At 45.3% G+C, this 15600-nt stretch overlaps 1 protein-coding gene across 1 annotated transcript in view; it reads left to right on the top strand.

Moving 5' to 3' along the window:
• Positions 1-1445: 1445 nt before the first annotated feature.
• The window catches only part of RNF128 (ring finger protein 128), a 64268-nt gene continuing 50113 nt past the window's right edge, over positions 1446-15600 (top strand). Inside the window, exon 1 of the mRNA XM_084813731.1 lies at positions 1446-1923. Coding sequence (XP_084669857.1) covers positions 1497-1923 — 427 coding nt within the window. The 5' untranslated portion in view covers positions 1446-1496. The remainder of the gene's footprint in view (positions 1924-15600) is intronic.

Below are 15600 nucleotides of genomic sequence, written 5' to 3'. Positions count from 1 at the left end.
TGGATCTAAAGATCTGCAAGCAGAAGGAAAATAACTGCTAATGTTGTTCTGCGAACACTTGCACGTGATCTTCTGCAAACATTCATGCAGTGCTATAATAGGGAGGTCCTATAGTACTGCTCATCTTTCTGCTTGTATAGGAGGAGCATGGTCTTGCACAAGCGGAAGAACGTCTCTGGGATTTAGTTTAGTAAGTGATGTCTTAGCATGAGGTGTAAAACAGCCTTTCTGTGAGCGGAAGATGCTTTCTGCATGCATAAGGACACCTTTGGATCTGACCCATTTTATTTAACTCCATCAAAGTACATAGTACTTTTCAGACTAACATAAGCAAAACAAAAGGGGATCCTGAGGTGATTTAAAGTGTGGGGGAACTGGGCACGGTGCAGGGAGAAGCCAGAGTAATGAGACATATATGTGAAAAGGCAATTTCATGCACTTTGAATTGTTTCAGATGGCGTGAGGAATGAGCAAAAGATTTTAAGGGGATGAGCAAAAGATTTCACAGAAGAAATGGGTTTTGAGAGAAATATGATGCTGTATGTTCATATTAACAAGTTCTTGTCTTTGGTATAGGCTGCCTAAAGCGAGCAGATATGTAGTTTATCTGCTTGGCGGAGGTGGAATACAAGACAGTTGAGCTTCCTAAGTTTAACCTAAAGTGCACCCACCTTGTTTAGTTCTTGTAAGATGGTAAAGTTAGATAAGGGATAGGCAACACGGTGCTCACCAAGATGCCCTACCCCTCCCACTTCCTATTTTAAATTAACAAGGTCTCTTACCAGCAGCTGGGATTGCTCTAAAATAGGTTTCTGTTGGTGCTGAAAACTCCGTTCCAAGGAGTAGTTAAATAGTTGGGCTTAAGACCCCACCTCTGCCTTGTACTCAGTCTTTTGAGCAGGGTACTTGTCCTTTGCCATGCCTGCTATGGCAGCCATTTTGTGGTGGTGCCTCTGATAGTTTCTCAAATTGCCAAATGTGCCCACAACCCAAAATGTGCCCACAACCTCCCCCTAAAAAGTTTTATTCAGAATGTTTTCTCTGCTTTTTAATCTGACTTCTCCACTTGGTCACTTTGTTTTTGTTGGGACCACATGATTTGTCACTTACTGATCCTTTTCCTAAAGAAAAACAGACTTTCTCTGTCTCAGTTGGAGCAAAGACTAGAAGGGATATAAAACCCCATTGGAATCTTTAGCCAGCACAACTTCCTAAAAAGCTGTTGTGTGGTAGCAAAAACAAAAGGTGCAAAGGTCCAGAGGAGAAAAAAGTCAGCAGTACAGGGGGTGAAGGTTACATGCATGTGCTCCCGCACTGTGGCTCTAGCATCAGGCACCTTTATTCCCTTGAGATAAGTACACTGAAATGGAGCTGATGCAACAATCGATCTGATGATGCTGAGAGGAGTGGTGTTGCTTACCTGCCTGGAGTTGTAATTTCAAACCACTCACAGAAGCAGTGGAGTAACAGCAATTGGAAGTACCTCTATGCTTTAAATGTTATGCTTAAATGACCAAGCAATGAAGTGGGGGAGAGAACCTAGTTCGATCTGCTTCCTGGTTCTCGCTGGCCTGTTCAGAGTGGCGCAAGCTGTCCCAGTCAAAGCCAATGTGAGCTTGCTTTATGTCAATGTCTTTAACAACACCACGGAGAGGGAGAGGTGTGAATGCGGCGTGTTTGGGACGCACTCTCCTGTGGCTGACGCTCATGGTCTGCTGGTCCCTTCGAATTCCACAAACCTCCAAGCCTGCACTTCAGACACCGAGTTTGCCGCAGCCATGTCACCATGGATTGCGCTGATCGCAAGAGGCAACTGCACTTTTACAGAGAAGATTAACCGTGCAGCTGCACAGGGTGCGGAAGCTGTTGTCATCTACAACTATGCTAGGCGTGGTAATTATTCGGTCCCCATGGCACATCCCGGTAAGTGTTATGATCAGGTCTGAGAACCTGCAAGCTGCTGCCTCGATAACGCACAGTTTCCATTTACGAAAGTGTTGTTTAATTATCCTCGCATTTGCAGCAGAATCTTGTAAGATAGGAACTCCCCAAATCAATCTGAAAAGATTGCAGAAAAAAATGTAAAGGTGAAATCACAATGTGGGTTTTGCCAGGTGGACCCCAAGCAAACTTATACCAGTAGATTCTAGTTGGGGGGAGGGAGGGGTGCTATGTAAACTTATACCCTTCTGCATTTAACTTCGCTTTGAGCAAACCGAGGCATGGGTTCACAGACTGACTGTGATTATTAATCATTTATGTAGCACTTCTGTTACGCAAACGCTGTGATCCAATGCACACTTCCTTGGGAAAGTCAATTTGAACTCAGTGGAACTTCCTTCCCAGTAAACATGTATTAGTATTGTGATGAAAGTATTCTGCATTCTTCTTTTCCCTTTTTTATTTTGGTCATAGAATTAACCTAAGTGTTAAAGAGTTTTCCAGATGATGACACACTTTTTGCAACAGTATATTAATAGCAGAGTAATATTTTCAAGCATCACATCTGCCCTTTTGTACTAAGAACAATATTTTGGAACTTTAAAAAACTTCTCTCACATACAGATAGACACTGGTTCTTTCCTCCAAATACTAATCTGAACACATCAAGGAAACAAGAAATCCAAACCCGGCACTGCAACACAAAACAACTTAATATTTTCTTGCATAATGAAAAGGGGTTGCTGTGTTTACACAAACGATGCAGAGATTTAGGCTATAATTTCCCAGCTGTTTACTTTAAAAGTGTTATATTCACTTTATATGACAAATTCCAGGCCAATAAGTAGTCTGCATTCTATCACAGTACTTAAAACAACTCTGTGAAATAAGAGGCCATTCTTCTAGATGGGAACCTGAGACTGAGAGACGACATGTCCAAGTCCATCCAGGACTGAACTTTGACAAAAACCCTACTCTTCTACGTCCAAATTTAATGATTTCTTCACCTACACGCTCTCCTCTTTTTAACTCCATTGTTAATTGCATAGGGAACTGGATCCTGTGAATAATCTAGTATATCTTCACTTCCAAGACACCTACACACTAACATCTAGGTTGTTTGGAGGCTGGGGTGGGGGTAGTGGGATTACCACAGGTGGTAGTCCACATACATCTGCATCCCTCTCAAGTATTTATCAGCATTTCTCTGTGATATCAAAAGTTACGAACTACAATGACATGACCAGAACCGTCCCATGAGACGAAAATGTATGAGACAGATCTGAACTGTTTAAAAATGGACCGCTTGTGCATTTCTTACACGCATACACAATGATATCGGAACACAGATTGGTTCAAGGATTGGTTCAGCCTCCAAATTTCCAGTTTTAGTCAGAATTGGCGAGGGGTTAAGTGCATGAGAAATGTGTCACTGAATCGGCCCAATGTCTGTTCAGTCCATCATGCCAAAAGTGACCCATCAGAAGACTCTGAATGTTCAGGATCAGGGCATTACAGTGATGGATAACCTCTTCTTGATTATGCCAAGCATCTGTTCACTGTTTCTGTACATAGTGGTTATCTTTAGCTATCATAATAAACTGCAAGTGATAAGCATGAATTCATCTATTTCTTTTTAAAGCTGACTAACAGTGCAATGTTATGGGAGGGGGGTGTTCTCCAAAGTAACTCACTGTGTTCAACTGGGCTTACTCCCAGTTAAGTGTGCAGTGAATTATAGCCAAAATTAGTGGCCAGCAAACCAGGGCTGGCCCAAATCATTGTTTTGCAGCCTCAAGCAAATCTGAACTTTGCTCCCTCCCTCCTCAATTTGTGTTTTATCATATGCTGAGCACACTACTAAATGATCAAGAATTTTCTCTCAGTTTTAGCTGTCACTTGTTTACTTTATCCCTTTCTGTAATAACGTCTGCACCCTGGGCATCCAACCAATGGAGATTGGAAGTCTTATCAGTTGTGTCCTCTGGTATCACTCAGCTGATACTGCTAAGTTGCTTCCATGCCCTGCCCTTCCTCAAAAAAGTCTAGGCACTGAGTCATTTACATAGCTGAGTTAGGTGAGCCTGGAATTAAAGGGAGGCACCACAGCTCAGTGGTAGAGCACCGATTTTGCATGCAGAATCCCAGGTTTAGGGTGGCCATTTATGCAGCACCAAAAAAAAAAGGAAATGTATCACCCCAAAAGCAGAAAAGAAGGCAGCAATTTGCGTGTGTGTGTGTGAGAGTCGGACACGACTGAACGACTGAACAACAACAAAGTGCGCACATGTATGTGTGTGTGTGCATAGAAGTTTTCTTGTCAAGCGTGTTAGTGTCCTTTGTTCATTTGGAACCAATTGTAAGTCAGACTGTGTGCAAGTGAGTTAAAATGTCTCGCAACAGGCTGTTCTAGTTTTTTGGTAAGAATCGCAGGTTTGTGGTTATGGAATCTTGTCCTTAGGTCCATTGTAATTTTCCCTACAAATTGCATACAACATCCCTTATTTTACATTCAGTTTAATAAATCACATCAATGGAAGTGCATGTTACTGATTGTCTAATGCGATAAGTTTAATTAGTAACTGTGCTCCTAAAAGCATCAGCTTCTTGGAGGTAACTGCAGGTAATGCAATGCGCTGGTTTACATTGGATAACACCAGATCAGGCTGTGGATTGACAGACTCAGAACTCTTTGTCTATGTGGCCTTAACCTGGAGGACAATTCATAAGCTTTGTACCAGTGGAGGCTAGTGGCTCCTGTGTCAGTGGGGTAGTGAATCTGCTCCAGGTTTCAGTCAGAAGCAGTCAGAACTCCAAAGGTGTTTCAAGAGCTCTCCAAGGTGCTTCAGTGCGCGCGCACACACAGCTTTATACCATTAACGCCTCTGCTTTTTTTCTTCTTGGGAATTTTCATCTCCCAACATTCCAAGCTACAACTCTTTGTATCCATTTAACATCACAGCTACTGATAAGGGCAGATGCAAAAACATTTAGCTCTAAATATATTATGAAATTGCTCTGTTAGTCTATCTTATATATCTTAAGACTGACTGCATCCATAGCAGATCCAGAGCCTCCCTGTTGCTTTGCTGCTATGCTGCTGTCTGTCTCTCTGTCTGTCTCTCTATCTGTGTATGCAGATTAAGAAATAATTATATTTTAAATAGAAATACAATACATTCACCATAGTGAAGGCTGACTAGGTGACCCGCGTGCCTGCTTAGCCTGCTGCCCAGGTGCTAACTGTGGATGGGCAACTTCAAGGCCACTTTGCACCCTCCATGTATTTCTCTGACTTTCAGCCAGACTTGAACTGGACAGCCCTTCAAACAGAGAACACCTTCAAACAGAGGACTCTCTTCTGTCAGCTCTCCAAAATAGAGGACCGTCCTCTGTAAAGTAGGACACCTGGCTACCAATCAGGTTCCACCCCTGGCATCTCCAGGCCGCCAGTCAGCGTTGACAATACTGGGCTAGATGGACCCAGGGTCTGACTCAGTAGAAGGCAACTTCTTACGTTCCTGATTTTGGCACCTTGATTGGTAGCCTAGATCGCCTCCGGTTAGGCCAGCCCTGGTGTCACCATGTCTTGTAGTGAATATGAGAGCTAAATGCTGCACATAGCAGTCATATAGAGTTCTGTCCTTGTCTACTGCCTCTTCTGAGGCTGGACATTAAATTGGAAGTTCTTTCAGTTCAGCACAGCAGGAGAGAAGGGGTTTTTTTAATGCCTTTCCTCTGGGATTTTTTTCTGCTAAGAATTATACATACACACACTGCTTTTTGCCCCACATCTTTTCCAGTGTAGGGGAAAAAGCTTGGCCTGCATGTACGTATGCATGATGTCTGAGAAGGAACAAGGCATGAAGGGAAAGGGGGGAAAGCCTTCGCCAACATAGCACCCTCCAGACATGTTGGACTACAACTCCCTTTATCTGAAGTTGGGGGTGATGGAAGTGATAGTCCTTTGAGGTGTGGGTCAGGACTGGAGAGACCCAGGTCAAATTTCCACTCAACCATGAAACTCACTTTAGGCCAGTCTCTCTCTCTCCCCCCCCTTACAGGGCTGTTGTGAGAATAAAAATGGGGGAAGATATGCTACCTTGAGCTCCTTGGAGGGAAGGCGGGGTATAAATGTAATAACTTTTGAGTTTGCAGCATTTGCAGTTGCATTTTGCAAAATAAGAAGGAAATGACATTGGGGACACATGTATAGCTTGGTGTCAAATTAGAGTGCAATCCTATGCACGTTCAGACAGAAAAAAGTCCTGTAACTCCCAGCATGGCTGGCTGGGGAATGCTGGGAGTTGTCTGACTTTTTTCTGTCTAAACATGCATAGGATTGCATCCTTAACCATTTAAACGTGACCGGCTGTTCTTTTTTGATTTAGTAAAGGTGCTGTTACTTAATAAATGTTCTCTGTAACTTTGACAAAGGGGGGAAGGGGTCTCCAAAATTTCTGTTGCTGTTCTGTTGTCAGGGATGCTTCTATTTGTGTGTGTTTTTGTCTGAAGAATTTGTGCTCTTTGCCTGTGAACTTTGTCTCCCTTTTTTGTTGTTGCTCTGGCAGGACCTTGCCTTCTAGTATATGTCCATCCCAGCAAGGACTATCCTCATGCAGAAGTAATTTGGGAGTGGGGAGGGGGTACCTTGTTGCTTGTGCTCAGCATGCACAAAATGACATGGCCTGGAGATTAAACACTGCTGGGTGGATGGCAGGTGTACCGATTCTTGCTGAACAGGGTTTGCAGTTTCCTCAGCAAATGATCAGTTCTTGAGAGTCTGTTTCACCTCGTCAGAGGAAAAGGTGGGCTGGAAAAGAGGACAGGAGTCTTTGAGATCTGCTCAGCTACAGTCAAGGAAAAAAACATGCTTTTTCAGACCCAAATCTCTCCATCTCTCCCAGGCCTCTCCACTCCACTTGATTTCTGTCCTGGAACAATGGTGCCCCCACGTGGTCAAGCCCAAATGAGCAAATATAACGGACATATGCATACAGTGAACCCACAAATAGTCTCCCTTCAGCAATCATATTTGATTGTTCTTCTGACCTTCTGTATGTTGTCTAGCAGAGGTAGAGGAAACCGTTCCAAGAAGAAAGTTAAGCCATGTTTTTCCCCCAGCTCTCTTTCCTTTGCCGCTCACTTTCCCTTCCCTATCTGTCTTTCTGTTTCTCTCAGTCCCTACTTATTTCCACATCCTCACCAACCATCTGTCTATCACATCAAGCCCCCACCATGCTGTGACCTGCTGAGATCCCTGAGAGATCACAGCACATTCTTTGAACATTCCACCTCCCAATCAACTTTCCTGTTTCTTTGTCATTCTACCGTAGCTACATTTCCTACCCTAAGCCTATCTGACAGCTATAGAATGTCCCATTTATTTGGAGATTCTCAGCAAAAGTATATTGCACCAACTTAGGCTGATACAGGAGTTTGCAAGCATGGTATTTTCCCAGACCACTTCCTCATATATTGAAACTACCACTGTCTGGTGAACTTCTATGCAACGGAGGAAGTCAACAAATCCCATTTATTTGAGTTCTGCGACAATGCGTTGCTTGGAACTACCTTCTTATAATTCTTCTAGATTTGGTGACCATGATAAAATACAATAGAATTAAAATCAGCAAGTAGGATCTGCAACAATATGTTTCAGTGTACTGTGCTTCAGTGTGCTGTGCTCCCTAGTTTGTTTGTTTCTGAGGGGTTGCCCCCTTAGCACCCCCCCCCATTTTTTTATATTTCTGAAAACCTTGTGGTTTCCATGAAGCCTGATGTTATATCCCTCTTGTGTGTGTGTGTGGGAGGGGGGTGCCATTCTGGCTCCATAAGAAGCAGCACTCCGCAAGTGTATTTATTTGTCTTAAATATGCCTTTGCTGACTTTTAGCTCCTCAAGCGTCTTCCACACATACTCAAATGAAACTTAAAACTGCATTGAGATCATTATTGGAACAGACCAGCCTTCCCCATCCTGGTGCCCTCTGGATGTGTTAAACTACAGCCCCTATCATCCCCAGCTAGCATGGCTATGTTGGCTGGGGTGATGGGACTTGTAGTCTGACACATCCAGAGGGCACCAGGGTGTGGAAGGCTGGTGTATATGATGAGCGCTCACCCTTACACTGAGCTTTTACCGTGGACACTTCTGGACGAAGGGCTCCTAGCATTAGCAACCAGAAGCCATTGTGCCACAATTCAGTCTTTTCCCCAGTAGATTTTCTGCAGTAAGGGAAAAGATGGACAAAGTGGTGAAAAAACATGGCAGAGTTGTGAGTAGAAGACGACGATGTCTGGACCCTCCATAAACTTCAAAGAATGAGTCACTGTGATGAAAGTCTAGTCTGGAGGAGTCCTTTCCTTAAAATACAGTGACTAAAACGGGGAGTCTTTAAAAGTTAGTTTGCTGTGGTAGGAGTGTCCTTGGGCAGCAGCCGGGTTCGCTGGACGTACTTCCTCCCTTGCATCGTCCTTATTCATGCATCTGATGAAGCAGGCTCATAAGTCTTACCGCTGAAAGTTTATGCCTCAATAATGCAGCTTGTCTTTAAGGCAGGGGTGGGGAAGGTGTGGCCCTCCAGATGCTGGTAGACTACAACTCCCATGAGCCTGACCAACGTAGCCAAGGGCAAGGGCTGATGGTAGCCGTAGCCGAACAACTTCAGGGGGGCACACATTCTGCACCCCTGCTTTAAGGCACCATATGAGGAATGCCGATCCAGAGGACCACAAGTTTGCCAGAAGGGCGCATGCCTGTGGCTACGTTCACCGTTCTCAGCGCTGGATGGCAGACGCCTCTCGCAGCCCCAGTGAGCTGGGGGCGGGGGGGAAGCTGGTCCTCCTCTTCCTCCACTTGCCTTCCTGTAGCACCGCTCATCTGTCGGGTGGCTGGGTGCAGGAGCTCTGCTGAGCCTGGACTTTGAATTTTACGGCCAGGGCCCCACAGCCAGAGGGGAGGGGGAGAGCAGCCCTCGGAGGAGACAGTGGCAGCAAGCAACAGGCGCAGTGTTGGCAGCCAGCCTGTCGCCACACCCTTCTCCTTTGCTAACATTTGGTCAGGCTGGCACGCTGTGCAGCGAAGAACGTACTGCTGCAGGCATGACCACCATCTTTGTTTCCTCAAAGTGGCAGTTGTGGACCAGCCAGGGACCCCTCAAGCCCAGCTGAGCTGCAGGGAAAGAGGGGGTGGGGGGCTGCTGGCAGACCCACAGAATCATAGAATCGTAGGGTTGGAAGGGGCTTCTAAGATCATCGAGTCCAACCCTGTGCTCAATGCAGAAATCCAAGTCGGAGCATCCCTGACAGGTGGCTGTCCAGCTTCATCTTGAATGCCTCCAGTGTGGGAGAGCCCACCACCTCCCTAGGGAATTGGTTCCATTGTCGTATTGCTCTAACGGTCAGGAATTTTTTGCTGATGTTCAGCCGGGATCTGGCTTCCTGTCACTTGAGCCCATTATTCTGTGTCCTGCACTCTGGGATGCTCAAGGAGAGATCCTGGCCTTCCTCTCTGTGACAGCCTTTCAAGTCCTTGAAGGGCACTATCCTATCTCCCCTCAGTCTTCTCTTCTCAAGGCGAAACATGCCCAGTTCTCTCAGTCTCTCCTCATAGGGCTTTGTTTCCAGTCCCCTGATCACCTTTGCTGCCCTCCTCTGAACCCCCTCCAGCTTGTCCGCATCCTTATTAAAGTGCGGTGCCCAGAACTGGACACAGTACTCCAGATGAGGCCTAATCAGTGCTGAGTAGAGGGGAACTAGTACTTCAAACAACCCAAAATGGGTTCAGCACCTTGGATAGCTCCTGTAGAGGTCTGACTGGAACCCAGAGTGGATTCACTGCCCCACTAAAATGGGAGCCACCCGCCTCCACTGGGCAGAGCTCTCTTTCTTTGCTCTTGCCCACCTGACAGCTGATCAGCACAATCGCTTTAAACTGATCTGATACAAGGGGGGCCAGAACTGCCCCTCTTTCATTCCAGGTTGCCAGACCAGCCTGCAACATAACCTTTTATCCCCCCCATTGGAGCAGATTCACACATGTCTTCCTGTGTCTGCATGCAGAGCACCCTGGATCTGGGGCACTGGTCGTTTGCCGTAACTAGGGATGTTAGAGAAATCCGAAACAAAACCAGATCAGTTTGGATTTTCATGGATCCAACTTGTGGATTCTGTAGAGGGCCAGTTTTACCCCTGTCAGGCAGACTCTGTCAACTTGCAGACCAATTTTCTAACTTTCCTCAATTTTGTGCAAAGTTCATTGTAGAAAAATATGCAAAATGTTAAAAACCCGGCCAAAAATGTGCATATCCCCCATAGGCTACAGCATGAAAATGCACATTTTAATTTTTGGGAATTAATTTTAGCAGTGTGCAAATGTGCAAATGCAAATTTGCACAGATGCGGAGACATTTGCGCAAAAAAAAAAAGACGAAAAAAGATGGACAAATCTGGTTCTGTCGATGGGACAGTTGACGATCTGTGAAACACAGACGGAATGGATTTTACACAATACGTACATCCCTAGCTGTAACAGACTAACACCTTTGCTCTTTTGACTACCCCCAGCTCCAGGTGTTTGAGGGCTCATGGGCAAGGCCCCCTCCCTCAGTGAGCCTACCTTCTCACCTACATGGTCAGCAGCTGCTGCTGTTCCTCCTCCTCTGTCTTATTATTGCTCCCACTTGCTTGCTTGGCAGGCAGAGAGCCAGGGAGCAAGGAGGCCATGGCACCTCCTGACCACCACCGTTGTCTGGGCCAGAGTGAGAAGCAGGGGAACCAGCAGGTTGCAACAGTAAAGAGGAAGAGCAGCTCTAGGAGGCTGTTGGTGGACCACTGCTGGGCTGTGGACCCTCAGCACGTACCCAACCATGCCGACCCTTCACACTGGCCCTTCTTCCAAGTAAAAGAAGTGTGTGTTCTCTGTACAGTTTATCCGTAAGTTACTGGGGAGAACTGGCACTGAATCTTTTAGTTCTGTTCCAAACCTTCTGTCTTATCTCAGCCACTTCTGAGATAGGCTCTTATTAGTTTCTTGGAACTTGCAGACGGTCTGCCTGCCTCTGCCTTTATCTTTTGTTTTGAAGATGGATGGCAAACTTTGCTGCAATGTCCTGAAAGTTGTTTCTAATTATTTTATCTTCCTTTAAAAAAAAAAAGTTCTAGATCTTTGGATATATTTATGGTTGCTGATATTTCCAGAGTTACGTACTCTGACCTCCTCCCCCTCAATGAACTCCACTGATTACTTGATATTGCACCATAATAAATACCAACCTACTGTAGTCTGTGTTTCAAAGTACAATATAATCCCACATATAAAAAACAAAACTTTTTATGAGTTGGACTAGATGATTGAGTCAATGCAATCAAGCAATGGACTTCCACCAGATTTGCATTTTCTTTGAATCCTGTTAATCAGAAAGTGTGCCATTTCAAAAACAATCCTTAATAATGATAAGTAAAACAGCAAAAGACTTGCATTTGGTGATATGTGGCCGTAAACATTAGAAGAGTCTCAAAACAGTTTGATCAATGCACTTCTCTTCTCAGGTCAATGGGTTTTTTACAAACTACCTTTGTTTACAAGCTACTTTTTGCATGCATACTGTATACATAACAATATTTTATGGTTTTCACCAGGCCAAGGTTCCCCTCATTGCTGCTCTGGTTCACTGTAGCGTTTGCTCTGTAAGATGAAGTCCATGGTCAAAGAGCATCATGGTGGATCTCAACGGTGGAAAACTGGATGGCCGACCTATGTTTATTTTTTATTGTTAAATAGATTTATATATTGAACATATTTAAAGATTGATCTAAATGGTTCGCAAATACATTATAATATACAGTAATACATATTAAAACTGCTAAAACATTTCTACAATACATTAATAAAAACATTAAAAGCAATTAAAACCAATACAACTCCATCATTGCAAACAAACAGACTGGGCAGCACATTATTATTATTATTATTATTATTAAATTTATTAATCGCCCATCTGGCTGGTCACCCAGCCACTCTGGGCGATGTACAACATACAATAAAACAGTTTAAAACAATAAAATTCTACAATAAAAACATTTTCTAAAATACCCTAACCCACCCCAAATGCCTGCCTGAACAACAACGTTTTTAATGCACGACGGAAGCTCATTAAAGAGGGGGCATGACAGAGTTCCCTAGGGAGGGAGTTCCACAGAGTGGGGGCCACCACAGAAAAGGCCCTCTCCCTCATCCCCACCAGTCTAGCTGTCCTGGCTGATGGGACAGAGAGAAGGCCATCCGAGGCTGATCTTGTTAAGCGGCCTGTCTGGTGCTGCTGGAGGCGCTCCTTAAGATAGGCTGGGCCGGAACCATACATTCACTCAGTGAAGGTCTGGGTAAAGAAATGGGTCTTTAATTGGTGCCTAAAGCATTCTCCCCCAAATATCAGGGGAGAGAGTATTTCCATGAATTGGGTGCCACCACGGAGAAGGCCCACTTCTTGGTTTCTGTGAGATGGCAATCTCCAGGTCCTGGTACCACCACCAAGACCTTCTCCGATGATCTTAATGCTCGCACAGGTCTGTATTGGGGAGGCGATCTGCCAGGTAACTGGGTCCTAAGCTGTTCAGGGCTTTATATGCCAACAGCAAGACCTTGTACTAGGTAATAGGTAGCCAGTGCAATTGCTTCAACACTGGTGTAATATGTGCGTGAGCAGGCGCTCCACCCAGCATCGTGACTGCCGCATTCGGCACCAGCTGCAGCTTCTGGACCAAGCATGAGGGCTGTCCCACAGAAAGTGTATTACACTAACCTAAACGTCAGGTTACCAGTGCATGGAATACAGTGGCCAGGCCGGATTTATTTATTTATTTATTACATTTATACCCCACCTTTTTTCCTCCTTAAGGAACCCAAGGCGGAGTACATAATCCTCCTCCTCCTGATTTTATCCTCACAACAACAACCCTATGAGGTGGGCTGGGCTGAGAGTCTGCGACTGGCCCAGAGTCACCCAGTGAGCTTCTATGGCTGAGTGGGGACTAGAACCCAACTCCAAGCCCAACACTCTAGCCACTACACCACACTGGCTCTAAAATATACACATTTTAAAATGTGTGTATATTTTTTTTTCATTTAAAAACAAATATTCCAAAGCAGTGCACAAAGACCAAACGTTTCAAATGCATAAAACCAATTCAAGCCAATAACTGGACAGCCTTGAATCTAGAGGTAAGCTACTGTTTTTCTAAGGGCTCAATCCAGCCCCTAAGGCAGGGGTGGAGAATGTGTGTTGCTGAACTGCAACTTCTTTCAGCCCCAATCCACATAGTCAAACGACGATGGGTATTGCAGTCCAACAACCTCCAGAGGACCACACCTTCCCCATTAGGGTGGCCACTTACGAACTGCCAAAAAAGAGGAAATACATAACCAAAAAAGAGGACAACGGAGGAGATGGATTTGCATAACATTGACATGTTTTAATGTATAAATGTACAGTGCAGATTTAGAAATGACTACTACGATTTAAATAAAAATACAATATATCTGATAGTGAGGAGAGATAGTGACCAGCCTTCTGCACTGTGGTGCCTCTGGATGTACTGATATATGCTGTGCATGGTGAATTATCCATGGAGCTTACAATCTTAGACAGTGGGGAAATATCAGATGTAAGGACAGACCAGGGTAGGCAGGGAACAATGGGCAAATGCCATGAAATGTACTAACACTACAGCTGAGGAGGAGGAATAAGAGGCTCAGGGTGCAATCCTAGACAGCGGCTAGATGGCCATAGGATTAGTCAGTTTTGAGGAACCAACCTCGGAGCCTGCACTCTGAGGTCAGTTCCCAGAAAACCACCTCCCTGCCCTCACCCCCTCATAGGTGGTGCAGATTGTCCCGGGCCCCGCTCTCATAAGAGCAGCTCGGAGCAAAAGGAAAGGGGGTGTTCCCTGGGGCGGGGAGGGGACCTTGGAAAGGCTGGTACAATGCTTCCTATGTGTCGTCTGACCACCCCCACCCTGCTCCAAGGCACTGCAGCTAGACAGCCGAAATTGGCCATCCAGCCGAAAATGCAGGGCGACCGGAGCGCGGAGGCAAAGATCCCCTCTGCGCTCCACCCACCCTGCATTGGATAGGTGGTCACCTCTGAGTTCACAGGCAGCTGCCTATCCTGATAGGATTGCTCCCTTAGTCATTCTTAAGAGGATAAGTCTGCAGTGCAGAGCCTGCACTGAGCAAATGAGTTGGACTAGATGATTTCTAAGGCACCTTCCAACTCTTATTTATGATTCCCCCCAACCTGGTGCCCTATAGATGTGTTGGAGTACAACTCCCAGGATCCCCCAACACATCTGGAGGGCACCAGGTTGGGACAGCTGGTAAGTCAAAGGGCACATGGGGAAGGTGGGTTTTGAAGGAAGAAAGGGGTTCAACACATAATGTTCAGAAGGGATGTTCCATGCATAGGGGGCAGCGGCAAGGATGAATTGGCAGAGGCAGTGCAAAATGCAATGGCCAGATTGCTTTCGGGTGCTCACTCTGTTGACCATATTACACTGCTCATGGCAACTACACTGGCTGCCAATTTGTTTCTGGGAACAATTCAAGGTGCAGGTTTCTACCATAACGCCCTAAACAGTTTGGGATCAGGGTATCTGTCCCATATGAAACTGTAGTTTGAGGTCTGCATCAGAGGCCCTTCTCTATGTCCCACCACCAAGAAAGGCTGGGTTATTGGGAATACAGAACAGGGCCTTCTCTGGGGTGACACCCTCACTGTGAAACTCTCTTAGGTGGGTACCTTCTTGGCTGAGTTTTAGGCAGGCTCTTAAAACTGTTTTGTTCTGCAAGGCTTTTAAGAGACTTAGCTCCACTCTCTTTTTAAAAAGGAATTCCCCCCATTCTTAATTTTGCCATGTGTGATGCTTTTTTATAATTGTTCTAATGTTCAAAATTGTCATAGTCACAGTCACATGTTTTAAATTGTACATTGTACATTGTGTTGGGTGATTCAGAAATACTTATAAATAAATAACTCTGTGAGCAAGAGACCTTGGAGGAGCAAAGGTTAGGGGCAGACAAATAACTGGAATGATATCCCCACCCATGAATGATAGCATTTTATAATCATGCCTGGCAGTCTAAGAGGCATGACACAAATGGAATAGGGAGGGGTGAAATGAGCAGTATTCAGGTCCTGACTTTTTCATACTCTTACGTAGTGGTTGCAGGATGACCAGGTGGAATGGCTAGTGAAAGCAGGACTGGGAGAGGAGCTAAATGGCTGTTGGTCCCAGTCAGGCTTAGGGGAAGAGGCCTCAGAGACCTGGTTCCCACAACTGCAGGGTGGTTAACAAGCCACAGTGGCTTGTTAACTACCCTGCAAGTGGATTCGCACAACACGCTAACCCACATTCTGTGGCTGAGTGTGGATTGTTGTTGAATCGTGGGTTGTTGTTGAACTGTGGGTTATCGTGTTGTCTGAATGCAGCACGTTTTCTGCAGAGTGGCTTGTTAACCATGCAGTGTGGCTTTTCTCAAACAAGCCACCTTGAGAACCTATCATTTGTTGTTGGGTTGTTCAGGGTGGTTAACAAGCCACACTGCATGGCTAACAAACCATCCTGTGGGAAATGCCCTGGGTTCAGACAACATGATAACCCA

Source organism: Heloderma suspectum, chromosome 9 (assembly GCF_057233095.1).
Source record: "Heloderma suspectum isolate Gila_16-S chromosome 9, 16-S_ref, whole genome shotgun sequence".
Lineage (NCBI taxonomy): Eukaryota > Metazoa > Chordata > Lepidosauria > Squamata > Helodermatidae > Heloderma > Heloderma suspectum.
Note: the sequence above shows the minus strand (reverse complement) of the source record. Positions and strands in the feature narration are given on the sequence as shown.